Source organism: Orbicella faveolata, unplaced genomic scaffold, assembly GCF_042242905.1.
Source record: "Orbicella faveolata isolate gen_17 unplaced genomic scaffold, um_ofav_v1 contig_36, whole genome shotgun sequence".
Lineage (NCBI taxonomy): Eukaryota > Metazoa > Cnidaria > Anthozoa > Scleractinia > Merulinidae > Orbicella > Orbicella faveolata.
This window is the reverse complement of record NW_028301565.1, coordinates 9182515-9205281: the sequence shown is the minus strand read 5'-3', so window position 1 is coordinate 9205281 and position 22767 is coordinate 9182515. Positions and strand designations below refer to the sequence as shown.

General features: G+C 36.2%; 1 protein-coding gene across 4 annotated transcripts in view; it reads right to left on the bottom strand.

Annotated features, from left to right (window-relative positions):
- Positions 1-20956, bottom strand: part of LOC110067872 (TNF receptor-associated factor 2-like) — a 42574-nt gene extending 21618 nt beyond the window's left edge. For 2 of the 4 annotated variants that reach the window (XM_089274622.1, XM_089274624.1), the window contains exons 1-4: positions 20872-20956; positions 12869-13031; positions 4757-4814; positions 3002-3106 (exon numbers count right to left, since the gene is read on the bottom strand). In XM_089274622.1, the coding sequence (XP_089130748.1) occupies positions 3002-3106; positions 4757-4814; positions 12869-13014 (309 nt within the window). In that variant the 5' untranslated portion in view covers positions 13015-13031; positions 20872-20956. Of the gene's footprint in view, positions 1-3001; positions 3107-4756; positions 4815-12868; positions 13032-15558; positions 15686-20871 lie in introns of those variants that run through there. The other 2 variants (XM_089274623.1, XM_089274625.1) reach the window with 2 other exon arrangements.
- Positions 20957-22767: the final 1811 nt, after the last annotated feature.

Genomic DNA, 22767 nt, shown 5'->3' with positions numbered 1-22767 from the left:
CCTACAGTACGCAATCATAAGTTAAATAGGGATATATAAGTGCATAATAAATACTTGTTAGGGATTGGGATGTTACATAGGGTTTTATTTTTGCAATAACATTTACACTTTTGCTAATTTTATTACTTATATAATCGATATGGCCATGCCAAGACAGTGAGCAATCAATAATGAGTCCTAAATATTTAACACTGGAAGACTGTTCTAGGTACCGGTCTGCTAGTTTAAGAGGGATATGTAACTTATGATTTCTTTTTTGTCGTGGTTGAAAAACCAGGTGTTTTGTCTTACTTAAATTCAAGGTTAATCTGTTTGAGCATAACCATTCATAAATAGCAGGCAATTCAGAGTTTATTCTCTGTAAAAGTACGTCTAAATCTTTACCAGTCGCAGTTAAAGAAGTGTCATCAGTAAATAGTCTTACGGAGAAGTAGTTGGTTGATCTAACAATATCATTAATATAAATTAGAAAAAGAAAAGGACCTACAATCGACCCTTGCGGTACACCTGAGCTTTATATTAAAAGAGAACTAGACTCGATACCATTAACAAATACCTTTTGTTTCCTGTTGCTCAAGTAAGACTTAAACCACTGATTTTCACTGCTTCGAATACCATATGAGTCAAGTTTGGATAACAGAATAGAGTGATTGACCGTGTCAAATGCTTTACTTAAATCAAGAAAAATAGAAACCGCATATTTTTCTTCATCAAGGGCTTTTGTTATCTCATCCATTAATTCTACCAAGCAATCAGTTGTGGTGCTCCCAGATCTAAAGCCATATTGATTAGATACTAAGATATTCTCAGACATAAAATAAAATTTTAGTTGATTAAGAATGCACTTCTCAAAAATTTTACTTAACGCAGAAAGGACTGATATGGGCCGGTAGTTACTGCATGAGGAACGAGAGCCTTGTTTGAAAATCGGGATAACCTTGGCAATTTTTAAACTATTTGGAAATATACCTTGTTCAAGTGTTAAATTTGTAATGTGTCAGTGGTTTAAATATTTCCAACGCTGCAGAGAACAATAAGAAAGGATGAATGTTATCAAAACCAAATGATTTTTTACAATCAATGCTATCTAATAGTAAAAAGACCTCCATTTCACTTACTTTAGTGAAGTGGAACGTGCATTTTTTCCTATTCACATAAGATGAAGCATGGCGATCTGTTTTAGGCATCAAAATTCTTGCAAAATTCTTATTAGCAACGAACCTACAGCTAACACTGGTTATGTTGTTTTTTGGCTAGTTTTGCTGTTTAAAGAAACTGAGGAAGAATTTTTATATGGTTTATTTAAAGACATGATTATATTGTATTTAGAATACAAATTCTTATATTATACTCAAGTCTTTGATCAATAAACCTTTATAAAAATATCAAATATGATGATTTGGCCTCAGGCCACTAACTAAAACTTGAGAAGTACAATATATTCCTGTCCCAAAATTGAAGGGGAGCTTAACTTCTTGTGGTATCTTGTGTAACAGGATTTCTATCTTTGCATGCATATTCTAACTCTTAAAATCATGTCTCTTGAATTTCCATACGATGCTTTTATTATTACAAATTTTCTGCAACACTCAGTATTTTAAGACACATACATTTGTATTGTGCCCATTTCGAATCCTTAAGTCACCTGCACATTTAAACAACGATAGAATAACCTTCCAAAAAGGGAGCTCATTGAAGACCTTCCCAACCAAGGGATTTAAAATCACTTGATATACAGATCAGACAAGCCTGAGAAATCAAAATGAGACAGTTTTGTTCCATGTCCACAAAAAGCTACATCTTAAGCTACTGATATGCATATGTGTGTCACACTGGCCAGTTCTCAATCACACGTATCCTTATATATTAGGAGCAAAAAGCCTAGACAAAAAGTTGAGCTTTGATGGATGACATAAATTATCATCTCTGCCTCCTGTTTTCTGTTGTAAAATCTCAAGAATATTTTTCAAAATCCTGTCTTCAAAGCTGGTGGATTAGGTAATACATTGTACAATATGTAAATGATAAGGTTTGTAAGTTTATAACCCTGTAGTCCAAGATAAAATACATGCAATTGCCAATCTGTATGAATTAATGGCAATATACAATCAGGACCACAGGCCCAAATTAACATTTTTTTTAAAATAATGTATACACTGTATGTAAATTAAATGAAAAAAATCACATTTCAGATAGAACAGAAGAATTCTCAGTTTCTGACTAACCAAAGTCTTATATGGGTCACTGTGACTGTATTGTGTTGTTCCAGAAAATATCCATACCCCTCCCACAGAAGATTATTTAGCTTGAACCCCCCACCCCTCCAGAAATTCCATTTTTATCTCATACTTCCCTTTAAAAAATTGAGCTTTCAAAACCCCCCTCCCCCTTGGAATTTCCATTAACCTTCCTTGGGGTGGGTATGGATATTTTCTGGAACTACACATTCCAACACCAGATGTTCAATGTATTCACAAGTTCAGAGACAAAAGTAGATTTTAGCATACAGACCTGTAGCTTTTGGCAAAGAAGTACAGAGATGATTTGGCATCCAGAAAAACTCAACTTTTTGTCTGGACATTTTTGTGCTGAAGGTCACATGTGAGTATTGATAGAACAAGTCGATGAGTGTCCCAGTAAGTGACAAAAATTCAATATCCAATGATAATATATGTTCTAATATCTTTTTCTAAGACGAGAGAACTGAGACAATTGCAAGAATGACAAAGAGATTTATTTCAACTGATCATGAACCAGCTGCTATTAAATAAATGTACATAATGTACACAGTCTCAGTATATCAATCATTTTAACAGACCATGCAAACAGAACAAAGTCAGACACTGAAACAGAAGGCGAATCCTGACTCAACCAGTACACTTCTGTAAGAATCATGTTAGGCTTGGGTACACTGCTATGTCCAAATTATGCAGCACAACTAATAGTTATTAATAATTATTGCACTGAAGCAACATGTAATGTTGTAAGCTCATACATTTACCTCCAAGTGTCTCACTTTTCCTTTCCACTTGCATTCATCATCCAAGAATGTGCAGTGGACAACAAAGGATAGCACTTCACGACGCATGAAGTGATCAGGAAAAACCTGAAGAGAAATGAGCATTTACAAGCTGAAGATGGCCCAGCATTATATGGTGCTTCCAGGGATTAAGGCATAATGTTACAAATACTGTAACGACGTAGTATAACGATGGTCAAGACACCTGTTTTCTTTATTGTGTAAATCTCAGAAGTACATCGCGCACATTGTGACGTCATAACTGCATAATTTATGACACATAATGTTAATTCACGGAGATTACACTTGTATGGGATAGTGCCCTTTAAAGGATAACCCAGTTCAGTTTAGGGATATTTATCCATATTGGGTACTTTTGATAAGATGGTGCCTTCTTATTCCCACACAACAATTTCTCATTCTTCACATGCCCAGTTGATGTTGATTTTTCAGCATGTTACATTAGTCATTTGCTTGATTAATGGTTTTTCATTCTTGGTGCATTGGGTAATTTATAATCTTGCATGTGAGTGCTTACTAAATTAATATGCTAATTGTAGTATTCCTGGCTTTAAAATCTAGGTTTCATTTCGAGTACAGTACTTTATGCAATCTCCCCAAAATATCATACTCTTTTAGCGTAACGACTCCTTGAATTTATTTTATTTTTTTCTAATGAAGAAGGGTGCTGATGATGATTGAGTTATCAAAGCCCACAAAATCACCCTTCTTATCACACTTCTTATATCTGAATCACACATGACAAGTGTGATTAAAAGTGAGAAAAAGTGTGATTTTAGTGTGACAAGGTCACTTTAGTTCATTTTCAGTTATAATTTTCCAATTATTTTTTATTAGTGTTGTGTTATTCTTCTGCTCACTATTTGGGTTATTTTCCTACATTAGTTTGGTTTCCTTACACACCTTATTTTGGTATGTGTTGGTGATTCATTCCCACACACTTCTCTTAGCTAAATCCTGTTGTGTAGGAGAAGTTACCTCCTAGTTCCCTTAAGTAAATCCTGTATTCGTGGGCAGCAAATACACTCCCTAGCCTTAATTGGTTCAGAGTTATTCCTACAGTTTCCTCAAATCTGTAATAAATTGGTAACCATTTGTTCAGCAAATTCAGTTGATTCAGTTGGTTTAGTTCGAATGTTATATTCTCAATAACCCTTGTGTTACTTGTTCCCATTTATTGTGTTCCCGTTATTATCTCCACTATTTTTGTCAATAAACTCATAAATCGTACACTCATATCTGTCTTTGCTACATCAACCGTTTTGGCCGTCTTACATTAGAATCATACTTTTATCACACATTCAAAGTGTGCACATATGTGATCATACAATTATCTTTGCATGGATGACAGTTTTTCATTCTCATTCTCATACATGCACATTAATTTCCATAATTTCTCATGTGGTGATTTCCCAGTCTCACATCAATCACAGAAACTCAATACATTACTATATCTAATAGGTGATTTTAAACTCAATTAACCCAGCCACTTTTGCGATGTTTGGCTTGCCTTACATTGAAGATCAGAGAATGAATCCTTCTCCAGAGTCTTCTGTTGTTCAACATGACAGACGATTGCAATATATGTACATAAACAGCCCCATGTTAGCACATTATTAGACTGATAAAGCAAAACCTTAATTATACTCAACAGCAAGTTAGAGTAGTTTGTTTCACCAACCAATTGAGTGTAGTGTGCATTAAGATTTGTCTCACCTCAGTAGATGTCAACTCATTTCTGTCCTGTACACAAGTCATCTTAGACGATCCATTGCTGAATATAAAAGGAAAAAACAAATTGTGAAACAAATCTTGAGGGGACAGGGGAGGGGCTGATCCCCTTATTTGGGATTAGCAGGAATGTGTCATTGAATACTCAATGGTTTTCAGGGTTTTCTGCCTTAAGTTCATGTAATGGTTTGGCTAAGAACTTAAGGCAAAAGAGCAATGGCTGGTTTGCTGCATCACACCATCAAAAATGAAAATCACAACCACACACAATAAATTAAGTCAAGAGGCTGGGATATGAAAGATGATTGATATATAAACAACCTCGCCAAGATTTTGGACTGTGCACTTTTTCATTTGCACATTATTCAGAAAAGTACTTCACTCAAATTTATAGAGCTTTGTATGGAGTCGCCATGTTTGTGCCCCTCGGAGGGACACAAACATGGTGGCCATAAAGTAACAGAAACATCTGTCATTGAGTTTTGCCATTGAAACGAAAAGTTACTACTCTAGAGCTTAAATTAATATTTCTTCTAGGGCAAGAACTGTTTAGTTAGCAAAAACGCAAGCTATAACTCATATTTTGACCTACTCGAGAGCCCCCATTTTTATGGAGGCTTATAAACCTGCGAGCCAGCGAGCCATTCAAGCCAAAGTGCGAGCCATGCGAGCCATGCAAGTCATGCGAGTCATGCGAGCCCTAGTACAAATGTTAAGATTTTTTATTTGTTACATTTATATTCACATGAGAACAAGAACAAGAGCAACAGAACAAGATGAATAAGATCGCAATATTAAATTCTTGCAATATCAAATTCTAAGGGAAGAGACAACTACATGCAGCAGTCAGCCAACCGACAAAGTTTTGATAACTCTGATTCACTAAAGAGCGAACCTGTTAAAATTACGCGATTCACTCACCATTCTTGACGCCAATACATGGAGTTGCCCTGAAGTACTGTTCTCTTTTTTCTTGAATGATTTTCAACGTCGATATCAATGAATGACATGTGCCAATGGATACCACTCACTTACCCATTTGAGTAGCGGTGGGGCGGTGGAGCCGTACGTTTCTCTCAGAAAATTTTCATTACTTTAGTCCTGAACCTTAATAAATTTTTGACGCGTTGTTTTTATTTTTTGCGGATCCTGGGCGATTTGAATACACAAAATTTTCTCCAAACAACAAAAATATGAAACAAAGAAAAAAATTCATCACACATAGGGTAGCCATTACTATGATGCAAGACTTGGCACGATGTACAGATGTTTAGAGCATTTTTCATATTTGCCGCACCAGCAATAGTTTTGGTAACCAAAGTGAGATTAGGATTTTCTTTTGGGAATATTTCAATTCTAGGCACTTTTGAAGCTAAATTTAAAATTAATTTCCCAGGCCTGGAAAGAGAGAGTACCCTGGGAGCGAGGTTGTACCGTTTACAGTATACTCGTCCCCAGGGTCATCTCCGCTTTCAAGATGGCGGGTGGGCGGTTTATAGCGATAGTATAGCGATAGTTTAATGATAGTTGGGCACGAGTTCTATGTTTCTTGGTGAAAAGTCAACTACCTCCCAGATCAATTGAAGAAAAAAAAAATACTCATAAAAATGGCTCGCATGACTCACATGACTCGCATGACTCACATGGCTCACACCGTGGGTCACAGATTTAGCAGACCCATTTTCATGTCATCCAACGCATAAACTTGGAAATTCAGACGTGCTCTATTGCATAATGAGGAACCCTGTTGGGCTTTGACATTGCAGAATGTCAAGTTATTAGAGGGTCTTACATCTGATGAAACTAAAACTTCAGAAGGATCGAGTGGTAATTTTTCTTATTTTGGAAAATGATGACATATCACATAAAAACCAGCAATAGACCGCAGAATTAGTGGCAGTTATTTTTTTCATGCTCATTACCTTAATGAAGTTAATTTCTGTCAGTGGTCTTCAATTTAAAAATTGGACAAGCACACCGTGTGAGGTCGATTTGAAATTATGAGCCCAATTACTCCCTGAATTGTACAGCATGAAGTTCAATTACTAATTAAGCTTAACCTTAAATCAATAAGAAATTTCAAAAGTCTTGAGTACTTTGTTTACGCAAAAAAGTCGGATATGCTTTCAATTCCACGAGGTTGAAAACTGCAGGAAACATTAATTAACGAAGCAGCCTTAAAGTGTGCATATTATTGACATGTGAATGGCATGGGTATCCAATTACAGGCTGGTATCCAATTACAAAATACCAAACATATAGGTGCCTATAGAACAAATCACAATTGAGAATTTTGTTATAGATGAGATTAAATTGATAACAGCGATTAAAACATTGATAATAATTATTATTGACTACTCCAGGGCTCGACACTAACTTTTCAACTTAATAGCCAAGTGGCTAGTGACTACTTAGATGTTACTAGCCAAAAACATTTTTTTACTAGCCAGCGTTGAGTTTGGCTACCTTATTGCATGAAATTTTCGCGACACATTTATTTCGTGGTTTGGGTGCGCGCATATCTCGTGACACTTAAATTCGTGATTTTGTAAAAATTTGTATTTTGAATCACTTTAACTTTGCGTTTTTGAGTTACACAAAATTTGTTTTCTTAACAATGTTACCTAAACGTGTCTTTGAATTTAGTAAACTGACTTTATCAAAGGTACAATAACGTCAAAAGTAACAAAAATGCAATAGCGTGACTGTGTGTCAACAGTAACATAGTGTGTTACGTTCCCGACACTTCTTATTTGTGTCACTTTAATTTCGCAATTTTTTTTAAATCGCAAGATTCGCAAAATTAACATGTTGCGAAAATTTCTGGTAGGTCCAATAACAGCAGAATTACTAGCAAGACTTGAAAGCACAATGCAAGCCATTCTCTTTAATACATAATGTTGGTAATTATATTGTACTTAAACTCATTTCAAAAAAGTTCCAGTTCCCGAAAAGACTTTTAGGACTCTGTTTTTCTCTGAGACTTCCTTGGAAAAAATATCAAGACCCCCAAGACATCACTGTAAAAGCTGTCACGACTTCTTCACAGACAAGTGCCGTAGAAATGTTTCAAAAGCAAAACAACTATCTGAACAATACTGTAAACTGTCCTTGGTGAAATTCGACTGCTAAAAACAGCTGATTTAAATATCGAAGGAAATAAATCTTTGTCATCTAATTACTTCTGTAGTGATAAGTTTGTAAGTATGCATACATGTACATGTACAACGACAAATCACCCATATATTGTTATGCTAAATGAAATGTTATCCCTTTACGGTTCCGCACTATTTTGCACATGAAAAAAATTTCATAACAAAAAGAGCATTGATGCATGCTGTCTTGTTTGTCAAATATTTCTTTCACCAAAATTAACATGTTCAGTTCCCCGTTTACGACGTACCACGTAGCGAAAAGTAGACATACATGCTGAACAGCGCATGCCCGGTACCATGATATGTCCACAATGAAATTCTGACATTGGAAAATTTGTGTTTGTCTTCCTTGAAGAAGACAGAAAGTAGTTCAGCCAATTTCATTTTGTTAACTAGCCAAAGCGGCTAGTGGAAATCGAAAACCTACTAGCCAAAACTAAATTTCTACTAATCTGTGGCTAGTTGGCTACTGTTAGTGTCGAGCCCTGTACTCACAAATCATTCTTGACAATCACTTTAATTTTTACACCTTTTGATATTATTGACTTATTAAATTCCTAGACATCACTTCATCTATCCACATCCGACACACTTAAAATCACTTCAAAAATAACAAGACGCATATCTACGTAAACTTGGGCATCTTTCCTGACATATCGAGATGTAAATGCCAGGAAATCAACATGGTGAAGTCTTAGTTGTCTTTTGTCGATTGTTTCATAGCTCTAGCATAGTGTTGTATATTACCCATTGTCCGTTTTTTCAGGCCTGGTCTGTGGTCTGCGTTTTTTTAAGTAAAGCAATGAAGGTTTTGGCAGTAAAATGCTAACTTTCAACCTATATGATTGCATTTGTGTCCATCTATGTGGCCAACAGGATTTTTAAAAAATAGATAAAGTATTGCTTATTGAAAGGAACTCAGATACTAAAATGTCATGTTTGTTCTATGGGTTAACACTTTTCAAACCAGCTTGTTTCAGATATTGTTTTGAATGATTGCATTCTTTTGGTTATAGTATGATCTGGGAGAGTCTTTTTAGAGAAGAAGTAACTTTTCTTTTGCAGAGATTTTGGAAAATGTGTAGTTTCTTAAATTATCCAGATCTCCCACACGGAAGGAATTTTTTCTAATCCCCCCACTCTAGAAATTCCAATTAAGCGTCATACATTTCCTTAAAGTTTTTGGCCTTTGAGACCACTGCCACCCTCAGGAATTTCCAATGCATTCTGTGGGGGAATATGGACATATTCTGAAACCACACAATGTTTCATTACATACTTTTGGGGGGTTAAAAGGGAAACTATGGCAAAGTTTGCGGGGATATCTTTTGTTAGCTTCATCCCCCCTTGCAAATGGTATTGTTTTTTGGAAAAAAGGGAACTTTGATTGAAATTGGTGTTTCGTGGGAATTTCTGTTTGTCAGTATGTTTAAGGAGTACTTCAAGCTTTTTGAATGAAGAACAATGTTTATTGAACAAATAATTACCAATCAATTCTGATCAATGTTTCTTGTGAATGTAAATGCTTATGTAAATGCTTGTTTGTTCAGTACAGATAATCAGTCGCCTAGATAGCCAAAGTAAGCTCCAGATGTTTACACTATTTTCCAGTTGCAATGTTGGCGTACTGCGGAGGTACTCATCTCTGTAAATTTGTGCGAAATATTTCGACAAATATCTGAACTTGGGAAAACGCACAGAATTAAAAATTAGCGAAGTGTCATCTTTATTAATCTCCTATAACATCACAATTTCTTGATTTAATCCACTAAATGGTTGTTGAATAAATTTTTTATTGTGTCAGGATTGCGTGACAGTGAAAGCCAAGAATTGTTTTGCTTGGGTCAATGTACATGTACATTAGTTTCTTTCAGCTTAAATGTACAATAATTCGCTACATGGGTTTCACTATTGTAAAGACACATAGCTCTGTTACAAGAAAATAACGAGAAAATATCGTTTAGTTCGAGATTTTATCTTTATTATACTTAACGAAGTTTCTCGGCGCGTTTTACGTTGGTGTACTCGAACAGATACATTCGTAAACAAATTTTCTAACCTTTTTGCTCAGATTGCTCAGATGTTCTTGAGTTTGTGCTGGGATTCTACTTGGTTCACGATCATACGATGACGCTTACGAAGATGCTTTTTATCAAGTTGAAGAGTTGATAGCCCCGGTTGATGGCTCCTTTGGTATAACATGATTCTTGATGAATTCACTCAAAATGTTCGCTCGCAAATTGATCTCTCGTAAGGCTTGCAGACCGACCCGTTCCGAAAACGCTTAATGTCCTTTAGTGTTGGTCTACCTCGAACGGTGTGTTCGTTTGTATATCATTTCATCGCCCCAGAAATCATGGAATCCGTGCTAACTTTTCACGACGACAACTTCTGTAAATTCCATGTGCTGTACGCATGCACTGGCACAGGTGACGCATGCGCTTTAGAGACCAGACGGCGATTTGTGACTGAACGGAAACAAAAATGAAGGGCAATTTTAAACTTGGGCTCCCTTTGGGATACGCCCAAGTAAAAAGTAGATAATTAATTATACAAAAACTGTGTAAAATCTGTAAACCGTGCTAAAACTGTTTTCACACAGTTTAAAATAATTATATTTACCAGTACTTTTTATTCTTCATTAAGAGATTTTAAGTGCCTTCGATGTGGAGAGATGTTATGTCTTCTTCCTGTTCTTCTCGTTATTCAAACACATCCCTGGCCTCAATGAATCAAATTTCCCAGTCAAATACATATTTATCAATTTTATTGATCAACTATTAAAGGGTGACATGAGCATGAAATTCCTGCAGTCCATAATATTATTTTCCTTCAAACCAGGAAAATCTCTGCTTTGTCCCGATCTGTCCAGATGAGTTGCAATGAAGTCTCTTTACAAATATAAAGAACTTTCCTTTAAGTTCCACGTAATTAACAACCAGTTTACTGGATAAACAGTAATTAAAAAATACTTCACTCCCCCCTCCCCTTCATACAAAAATATTCTTGCCACCTGATGGTCTTCACAGTGGCAATTGGTCCATACATGTATATGTTGAGGAGGGCAACAAACATTAATTCTTAAAAGGAATTCAGACAAGTGACTTGAAGGTGATAATATTTATACACTCAGTTAATTGAATTCAGTACTGCATCTTTTACAGTGAAGAGATAAATACAGCAGAAACCAGATTTAGACAAACAGTTATCAAATGGAAGATGTTTTCCCTCCAAAGACTTCAATATGGTGCATCAGGTTAATTTTACGAGATCAACAATATCCTCCCTACAAGTCAATGCTCAAGTTTGGCCAAGACTGATACAAATAAGAAGCATGGGGTAAAAATGCCAAAGAAGGGAATTTTTAGATTTTTCCTTAATAATTTTTTCAGCAATTGGTTTATAACAACCAAGCAAATTCATCTATTTAATTGAAATTAAACATTTATTTCATAGTTTGCACCTTTTAATCGACTTTACAATCCACTGCCAGCCTACCCAGTTCTTAGCCTTATACCACTAATACATACATGTAAACAGGGTATCAACTTTATAATAAAATAGTCTTACATGGAGTGTACAGTGAAACCTCCATTAAGGTAATTCCTCTGAAATAAAAGTGACCATAGAGTTTTGTTCAAACTTTGTCCACTGAATATTTGTCATATTGTAACTTTGAAATAAAAAAGGGGGGTGCCCATGCTCATTAAGGAGTAGTGAGACATTGAAAATGCCCTATTTTGGCATTATTTCATGCTTATTATAAGAACGCATTCCCAGTAATTGTAAAATCTTTGTGAACCCAGACTCAAAAGAATACGCATTAAACTACAGTCAATGCATTGTGTCAAACACAAATAAACATTTTAAGTTTGATTCAGGCAGAAAGCTAACTCCTTGATTAAAAATTTGAACCAAATTTCTTGACGTGGTTACCGACTGCAAAATAGAAAAGACCACAGTGTGTCTGCTATTTTTCTTATTTATTCAATTTTCACCAATAGAAATTAGATCAGTCTTTTCTCACACAAAGCTTATGATTAGTTGATTACAATGACTGGAAAAAAAATTGGGGTGCCCATGCTCGTTTGTGAGCTAGAGCCATTTTTCAACTGACAGAGTTCAATATCAAGGGAAATCCGTCATGTTTTCAATATGCGCATGCATGAGCGCACGCTAATGACGCCATAAATTATGTGCAGTAAGGATGCGCAATGCAAATGTGAGGAATGACCTTAAACGGACCCCCAATTAAGCGGACACCCTCTATTAAGCAGACACTTAGCCTAGTCCTAAAATTGATGTCCTATATTTCCCTTTAAAATGAACCCCTATTCAGCGGACACCTCTATTAAGTGGACGAGGACACTAAAATGTATTGTATTAGGCTAATTTCTATTGTTAAAAACTTCTATTAAGCGGACACCGAACTGAATTAACAATGTGGCATTGGATTACGTCCTTGAAACAGTCGATTAAATGTACCCGTATTACCATTGCTGTTAATTGAGAGGGCATATTATTACGAACAAATTAAAGTTGGTAATGAAAGCTGATTAACTTGAACTCTGGAGAGCTTTGTTAACAACCTGTGACTTTAAAACAGTACAGAGGAACCGTTTAATGTTAATTGTTAACAAACATTGTGCAATTGTTATAAACCTTTATTAAGTGGATACCCTCCATTAAGCAGACACTTGGGAAGGTCCCAACGGTGTCTGCTTAATAGAGGTTTCACTGTATTATTTGGGTTTGTTCATGTAACACCCACCAGTGCTACAGTAATAGCACCAGGGCACAATCATTTATTATGCGAGAATGGGAAGTTTTATACAGCACATGTCCAAATGAAAACAGATCAAAATTTTCCCACTCAATAAAAACACTGATTACTTACATAGAATTTTAAGTATCAAGTAAATGCCTGGCACATCACACTTACAGAAATAAATTCCTCAGACAATCACTGCAGTAGAAGTGCCCACAGAGAGTTTGCATCGCTTCTCTCAGAAGAAGACCACATGAGTTACACATATACTTTGGGCCAATTCTCTTCTGCTCTGAGCTGGCCAAACAATACCCAGGCATGATCAAATCCTGCGAAGCTAAAATAAAAATATAAATCATTACTTTGCTAATGTGTTTATCTGCCAAACTTCTATATTCCAGTCAACAAGACAGATTTATTAATCAGTCGCACATACATGTGATTGCAATTGGTACATGCGCAGACAAAGGAGTGGGAGGCGCGGTGGCCTCATGGTTAGTGCGCTCATTTCTGGATCGAGTAATATGAGTTCAAGCCCTGGCCGGGGCCATTGTGTTGTGTTCTTGGGCAAGACACTTTACTCTCACAGTGCCTCTCTCCACCCAGGTGTATAAATGGGTACCGGCGAACTTAATGCTGGGGGTAAACCTGCGATGGACTAGCATCCCTTCCAGGGGGGAGTAGAAATAGTCCTAGTCGCTTTATGCTACAGAAACTGGGATAAGCTCCCACCTGGAGGGCCATTTGGCTCATGTGCAGACTTTACCTACCACTGCAGACAAAGGAAACCTTCCTGGTTACTACACTTTAGCTAGGCCTGTTGGATATTTTCTGGACCTGTATATGACGAGCCAGTTAAGATAATAAAACTGTTGAGAAAGGCTTTGCTTGAATATAAGATCCAAGGTCATGCGGTAATTTCATTAAAGATCCAATATGGAAATGCTTCTATAAGCACTCTTCTTTTTCAGGAGATTACAAAACAGTAATTTTGATATACATACTCAATGAAATTTGACTGCAATCAATCATTTTCAATACTAATTAACTGAATAATATCAAGAACTGATAAAAAAAGAATGGATAGCAAATGAAAGTTCAGTGATGATTGATCGGCATGAAGGGATGGAGAATTGATCTTTCAAAAAAACCAGAGTCTTGCAAAATTTTTGTCAAATTTCACGTCTCAAAGTCTTGTTTTTTTGCCAGTTACAGTGTATGTGCATCTCACAGTCTCCATTTTTGTTACAAAGCTGTCTCAGAATCTTGGTTTTTTGAGTCTAAAAAAGTCTCAAAGTCCTGATTTGTTTGTTTTGTTTTATAGATGATGTCCAAAAGTCTTAGAGTCTGAACGCCTTGCACTTGCATTCAAAACGACACTTTAAGTTCTCGGTCTCGCAATTTAAAAAGTCACAAATGTCTCAGGCTTGCAAAGAAAACATTGGTCTCCCCTTCTTGCAAAGTCTGACTTGCATTTACCATTCACCACCCCCCAAACTGATCTTGATTGATTGATCAGAGTTTGATTTCTATCAATAATATTTTTAGCAAAAATATCAATTACTATAAAGTGCCTATGAACTGAAACGCTTTTCAAAATACAGAAAAATGGCATTTTCCGTTTTGGAATTATTCAATATTTTACTGTTTTAGTTGCACAACTGATGATGTCATCACTTTCATAACTTGCATCATACAAAAACATTAATATCTCTAAAACAAAAAAAGATTATGATCTCAAAAATGAAAATGCCATTCTTCTCTATTTTGAAAAGCCTTTCAAATAAGCAGCTGCAATTATTTTTCAGTTCAACTTAAAGAAGCAAGAAGTCAATGATGGAATTTCTCACAGTAATCTATTATTCTTTAGTTTCCATGTGATATTCGAACATTAGCAGTGCAATTAGGCAGTGAAAGAATCTTAAATAATTATCACCATGGGTTACTTTGTAACCCCAAATTTTGTCTGATATAGGATCGCAAGCATGCATTTTTTTTCTTATTATCCAGGGTATCTAAGATGACAATCATACTCATGTAGACACTCAGCTGTTTTGAAGTGAAGCATTCAACTGTGAAATCAAATGACTCTTTGCACTTTCAGATGAATTCTTCACCCGTGGAGGCAAATAATTCAAAATCTGTGCCTTTTGAGACAAATAATTTGAACATTAATTATCATGTTCTTTGTCTGGCAAGGCAAAAGAAAGGCTTGGAATTGCTGATTCAAATGTCTATTACTCATTAAAGCTTAGTAAACATGCAACTGTGGAATCAAATGACTTTGGACTTCAAGACAAAAAATCTGTGTTTATCCCACTCATTGAGATGACACCATTTGACTGTTGATTCCAACTGTTTGTCAACCATTGAGGTAAAAAAAAATTTCATGAGTACAGCATTCAGTTGTCGTTAATTTGCTCAGTAATGTTGAAAATTCGTGCTTTTTAATTAAAAACATACTTTCTTTCATATTTTGTAGAATTAATACATGTACATGCTTCAATGTTTATTTATTAAAGTTAATAACGCCATTTCCAACAAGCGGGCCGGATCATAGTATCCACACCCTACCACCTAGGTTAACTGTCATTTAGCCCCCGAGTCAATTAGCCCCTAGCTGGTTAGCCCCCAACCATGAGTCAATTAGCCCAAACACAGGTTGATTAGTCTCCAGATAAAACTTGCCTGTTAAACTAAATAAGCTATTCGTTGATATGACACATTAAGTAATGATCCGCATAAGAACTGCAAAATCAATTAAAAAGTGTTTGGTATTAATTTTTAAGTTCAATTAAATCAGCAAATCTGACTGGTTGATATAACAAATAAAAAGAAGAAAGAGAGAATATTTTTTCCCATACCCCTTATTCCGGCAGGTTTCTTTTACAGGTCACAGGTCACAGGTCACAGGTCACAGGTCACAGGTCACTAAAACATATGACAAAACGTCATAGAACAGATGCATACATTTGCGTCCCAAGTAAAACTAGGGGAAATAAGCTGTAGCACTGAAATAATAAAAAAAATTGATCCAAAGAAAGCCAAGAGTTATTTCTGTTGAAAACATAAATTGTTTGTAGCCTTTCAATATAATATCAAAACCAAAGAGGCTTACACTGATGTTGATAGTGAACCAGGGGGGCCTAGAATCTAGTCTGTCACGATGTGTCACACACGGCATTTTGATGCATCAAAATGGAGGGTTCTGTATGTTTTGCGAAAGGTGGATAGAATTTGTATTTTTATGTGACACATGATTTAGCCTTTGCATTCTTACGTGGAAAGTGATTGCTTCTTTTTTTTCTGTGAACGTGAAGCTGTTTTCGAATTTTTCAGTTGTGATGCGTGTAAAGGCCAATTACTTATGCGTGAAATTGTTTTCAGAAGAGGTATAGGGGACCCTCTTGTTTCTGTTTAGTACATACTCATTGTAAAGATTTCAAAAAAAGATAGAAATAAAACAGTTCAATTTGCTATCATAATGAATTATCTTATTACGATAAAATATATGTAACACTACGTGTCTGAAAGCTACATTTCAACCCATTTGGTACATATATCACCCCTACAAACTTTTTTCATTAAAATTATACAGTAAAACATTTTTAGTTGGGGTTCGTTGCATGGAAACATCGATAAACATCTTGGGAATCTCGGGTAAAATTTACATCGCGAGTATTACTGAGTGCTTTTTGATTGTAACCTGTGACCTGTGACCTGTGACCTGTGAAAGAAACCTGCCACCCTTATTCTATCACTCTGCCAAACTAGAACATTGTCCTATGTGCCAATCACAAGTTAGAAAGGAAAAGGTGCTGACCTTGTGAAACTTAAACACCATGCTCTACTCAAAAGCATCTTCCACTTGACAATAATTATTGTTTGAATGTATAACTCTGGTTTCTGTTCTTATTTCTTCACCATGTAGTATAGATGTAGTAGTGAATCCAATCATACGTTATCGTCTTTGAGTCACTTGAATTCCTTTTAAGAACGTCGTTTTGCTGTGCACATCATTGGTCATGTGAAAACCACTGGGATGCAAGAATATTTCTGTACATGTACATGAGGGTGAAATATTTCTTACTGTTTATTCAGTACACCAATTGTATTATGTGGAAGGAAAGTTTTTTGTAAAAAGAAGTGCAGTTCATCTGGACAGAAGGACAATGTAGAAACTATGCCTGTCTTGAAGAAAATACATGATGAACATGCATTGTGTCAGACGTCATGCCAGGAGATTTCTTCTCTGCTGTGAAAGGGGTTGTATGTGAATACGGCTCGTTTTCAACTTATGCATTTTCAACTGGGGATACTTTTTAAGGACATATACAATGCCTGATGCAGTGTTGGAAACTAAAATTAGACAGCACTTGCCATTTGGGCAAGTAATTTTCACTCACCCAAAAAGATGGCTAGTTCCTCGGTCATGCTTGTAAATAGCCAACTGGTCTGCCTTCTGCCAGTTGGGATTTTTAATCATGTTATGTTCATTTGCATTATTTGTTTCATCATTTGATTTCATTGGCCCTGAAAAACCCCATTGGGGGAGTAGTCAATTAAGATATTATTACTATATTATTATTATTATGGCTCTACTCCCCCAAAAATCTCCACAATGATTCACAAATCATGCGTTAGCTTGGTATCTTGTAATCATGGACACCCAGCTTCATTGCCACTTCATGTTAAGATAGCTTTCTTGTTCTAATTCATTAATGAGACGTAAACCTCCTTAGGATTATGGATAAAATTTACTGTTTTATCCTCGTTTTCATCATCAACATTTGACACTCCTTCAAAATTTTCCACATTAATGATTTCCATAGTTTTATCTCAGAACAAGCTAAAGGAACAGCTGACACTACCAAATTCACATATATCCCTAGAATCAAGATATTTGGCAGTAGTAAACTTGTAGGCACATAAAAGACTGACATGTTTTTCATTCAATGAAAAATTATACTAAAAGACTTAAAACCCAAAAATAACTACAACGAAGGCACTTACACTTTCAAAGCAGTTTCTATTTCAAGATAAATCTTTGTGAGATTCATTTCTTAGCAAGCAAGATTATTGTCAGCTCATCGAGAGACCAGCAGTATCACCTCATGCACGTGTACTGGTAACCATTATGTATATTATTATCACTAGTGGAAGCTGCATTTCATTTTGCCCATTCTTGAAGCACTAATTTTAAGTTGCATATTATTGGTAAATTATTTGGGCATCTTCAAAGATGAAAAAGGTTTAAAAAAAAGCACTGGTAAGTTCTCATTCAGAGATATTCTTGCCAAAATGGAAAATAAAAAGGAGTGTTACCAATATTTAAGCTTAAATAATTTCCCAAAAATGAAAATCGTACTCGCCAAATGGGCAAGATCAATGATTTGTACTTGCCCAACGCTTTTCACACTCGCATTGGCAAGTGGGTGAGCGCTAATTTCCAACACTGCCTGATGTTTAGTAATATGGTCATCCTAAGGCAAATTTTATACAAAGAAATTATCATGTCTCTGTTTCTGTTCTTGCTAGTACACCCCGCTTCCTATTCCCAGGCGCAATAGTTGTTGACATCTTTCATGTCTGAGTTTATCCTAGAATTTATCTGGCTGGCAATTTGTATTATTATATTATTTTATGCAATTCAGAAAACACATACACTTGCTCGCTTCTTCATTTATTGCTCAGTACAGTTGTGTCGCAGTATGACAAGAGGACTTTGTTTTCCTAATTTCAAGGCTTTTCTTTCACTGTTATAACCATATCGTCGGCCATGTGTTGTGTATCCCCGGGTGTATATCATTATTCTTGCAAAACCAGAAACATTGCATGCTCTTGGTTAAATGGATCTTTGTTTATGACAAGTTGTTTGCATACTTAATTTTATCAAAGGAAAATCAGCATCTTTACCCTGTGGAGAAATGTAATTATACACTTTGGAAAATATAAATCAATAACTTAGACTGCGCAATCTGTGAAATTACATTTTACTGAAACTTTGAATCCATACATGGAATACCCTCTAGGAGGCCACTCTTGGTAGTTGAATGAGGAATTCTTAAAGAGGTGAGTCAATTGTTTGCAGTTTTTTTATATACCCATCCTAAATTATTCACTGCAACTCAAAACACCGAAATAAAGAACACCACCAAAGTGTTTTTATCTCCACATACATAGGGTTTGTTTCTACATTCAGTCGCTTTTGTGACAACCTTTTGGAAACGCAAGCGTTTGTTTTGAACATCTGAGGTCACTGATTGATATTTTACTTGCACTTTTACCAATAATTTAAATTCTGTGTGAATTAGCACATAGAAACTACCTGAGATTCACATATATTTAGTTTTTAAACTCACCGTGGATATATACAAGAAAGAAAAACTGGTTTAAGTGGATTGCAAGTGAGGTAACTTTGCAACCAAAATTCAAAATTCACACTTTAATACTCAATAACCAATAAGAGCTGCTGAAATTAATTTCATTAGGGTAATATGAGCTCAAAAAAAACTAACTGCCGCTATTGTACTAGCCTATTGTGTAGTTCCAGGAAATACCCTCACCACAGAGGGAATTTCACATACCCCCCTTCTCTCAAAAATTTCCATATTTTGAACACCAGAATAACCCCCCCACCCCTCTAAAAATGGTTACTTGTCAAATTACATTCCTATACGACGAAGTCCCTTTGTAAATGTGGTACAATTTCTGTTGAAGGACCGATAAGATGAGTGTGGATGAAATTGACATCATACTTTTATTGTCAACACGATTCGTAACACACTCGGGACGAAAGCCAATTTTACAGGAAAATTACATACAAATGGACAGAGATAAACAAGAATAAGAAATTCTGAAGTTTGTGGAATCGTTACATCATTTCTACCTTTATAAAGAAACTAATTTTCACGAAAGAAATCGACTGCCACTCGACAGCTGCAAAAGGTGAGTCCATGCGGACTGGTAACAAGTAATGGTGGCCATTTCCACGCATTGGTACACTCTTCGCATTTGTAAGCTTCCAAAGTGCTTTTTGAAGAAAGAAAATGTATATCAAAGAGGGGGGGTGAATAGGTTTTCGGATCGACGGATTTGGCCTTAAAAAGCGCACAGATTGTCTATTTTTGTGGTAAATTGAGCAGATTCACGAATTTTGGAAACACAGTGGATCGTGGATTAGCTGTAAATTATGGCGTGGATTCCAGATTGTGCCTGTCTTGATGTTCGGATCTTGGGTCCTAAGCCAAATTTGGATCATAGATCTTTCTTCAGCCCTAGCCAGTATGTTAATGAGTTCATCCAAATTATTTTTTTATCAAACAAAGCTTATTTAAACTTAGGTGTGAGACTGCTACTGGAATTGTACTATGTTATAGCCATCAAGTATGCCGGTTTCTTTACTATTTGTGCGAAATTAACAATGGAATTCACATTTACCAGTTTACTTTTGAACTTTTAACCTTCTGTTTCCGGATGTGATTGTGGTTTCGGATTTGAACAAAAATATTGGCGGATCGACGGATTTGGCAGAAAAAAGGCACAGGTTGGGGGATTTGCATACCCCTATACACCCCCCTCCTCAAATATAATCAGATTCAAATACAAGTATGAAATATCTACTTAATAGGTACATGTAAGAAAGGATTTTTGAACAGCTAGATCAATACTTGAATCCATATTGAATCAAAGGACAGCTATAAACTAAATCGATCATCCAACATGATCACCGAACCGAGTAGCCATTTTAACGAGCGAGGAGGAAAGAGGACCATGAAAACGAGTTTGCTTTTGCACGTGAAGACTCAATTTTGACTTCAGCCTCAATTCTGGCGCGCCCTACACTCTCAGATGGAAAACATTTCCACTGCTCTACACTTTTCAAATCAAATTGTATTGCCAGTATTTCTTCTACCTCATGCCAGCACTTACTTTGACATTGATACTCCTGGTTGATTTTAGTTTTCTCTATCAATCTTTCGATCGAAAACCTACCAATAATTTTCCAAGCTGTGCAAGATCGAAAGCAATATTCGGGCCATGGATCAATATCACAGAACTGGTAGATTTGTTTACCTGATTAAACCATAAACTTAAGAAGAGCGACTAGAAATCAATTTCCGACAAAATCTATTTAGAAAATTCACACACAAAATAAAACAATCGAGTTTACTCACCTCTAAGTGTCAAAAGCTAGTTTCTGTCAAGATGGCGGCCAAATTGGGTAGTATCCCGTGATTCAGCGATGACTGAGCGCGATGGCTGGGGATTCCCCAAAAGTTGACGTATCAGCCTTATTATATCTCTCAGTTACTACGCGCGCTGTGATTGGTCAATAGGCCTTATGCATGATTATGTCAAATGCTGAGACTCGTTTTTCAGGATTCTGGTCATGTTCGAATTCTTAGAAACTATAGTTATTTACGCGGATGCAATTATAACAGTTACAACATCAGAGGTCCTCAGATGACTGACTGACTCATCCTCGATCATTCTCGTCCCCAAAGGCCACGATCCTTTGGGTAAACACCAAGAATCGTGACCTCCATCCTGACTGGATTTTCAAATCATACGTTACGCAAACTATTCGTTTCCTTTGACGAGAAGACCAATAATCGTCAGGAGTACCCGTCGGATCCGCTCCGCAAAATATCCGCTCTGCAGATTAAAGTTGAGCTGGCTGGGAATTTTAGCATTAAACAGAATCTTGCTGAGAATTTAGCTTATCGAGAGCTAGCTAGCTGGAAAATTTTTTTTGGTGTTCAAATAGCTTACATTGTGGTTTTACTAATCAGTTCTGGCTGGAAATTACATTCCGGATGCGATCACTGACTGAAGTGTGTCACTTGACACTCTCTGACTGCTTGACCTTTTGTTTGAAAACATGCTTACAATATAATGTTAGTTCTTTTATTTGTAAAAAACTAGGTTACTTTACATATGAAACAGTACAAATAAGAGAACTTTGTAACCCTAGAACTTAAAATGAAGAATCTTGTAACTAACTATGTTTATTTTTCTTTCTGGTTGCTGTTGTAATTTGTTTCGTTTTTGAATTTTTATTTAACGATTATGTATTTAGGTAACACCATTTATATGGGAATACCAATAAATTGTTGTTGTTGTTGTTGTTGTTGTTTATTAAAGTTTTATTTACCAGCAAACAATAGAAGTCTGTTCTGCTGTCATTTATAGTGTGAAATTAGATCGGTTTCTTTTCCCTTGACGCTCCTTTTTTCCACGTTCAGTTGCATGTTTCACCACCGTTGATCCGGTCGCGGAAAATCATCGTCTGTTCTGCTTTCATTTTCTACCTTGAGACAACTGGTTATCTGGTGATGACGTTTGTTGGTTCGTGCAGTCTTTTCACATTTTTGCCTGAGGCCCAGTGAGACTCGGGTAACCTCGTAATATTTTGTAACTAAAACATTGTTCCCGTATAGTTTTGTGTCCAACGGTCGGTTTCAAGCGCGATCAGATTTTGCCGACCAGTTGTTTGAGGGTTTGGCAGCCAAAGAACTCTGAGGACTCCACTGATAAATTCAAAGGTTCTACTTTGGAGTTGAACTAGCTGAATCAGCCTATGTATTTAATATTCAGTGATAATGTTTAAGCAATGTGTGCGGGGAAAAGCCGGCGCAGGTTTTCAAACTGTATTCGCCACTGTATTGTATTTCAAACCCAACTGAAAGTGCAGCTTCAGTGAAGACAGTGAAAGCAAGAAAAGGCCTAATATGTCTCAGAACTTTGAAGGGTTTTCGAAATTGTCAGTGCATTCATCCACAGTGATCCTACTTCCAAGTGTAATTTTAATTCTGTAATTTTAACGACCAGTAAAATCCGATTCCGGTGTTGCAGTCGATGATGACCGCTTTTTAACACGCCGAACGTTAAAACACGAGCTATTGAAACACATTTGCCGCGTCTTGGACAAACTGACGAGATATTGAAATGATTATTTTTTCCCGGTGTAAGAAAGTATTGCTTCCATCGGTTTCTTTACTGAAGTCCGATCGTGTTCTTTATATAACTGAAGGCTGATTACCTATTGCTGCCTTTTGGTATCGCCGAAA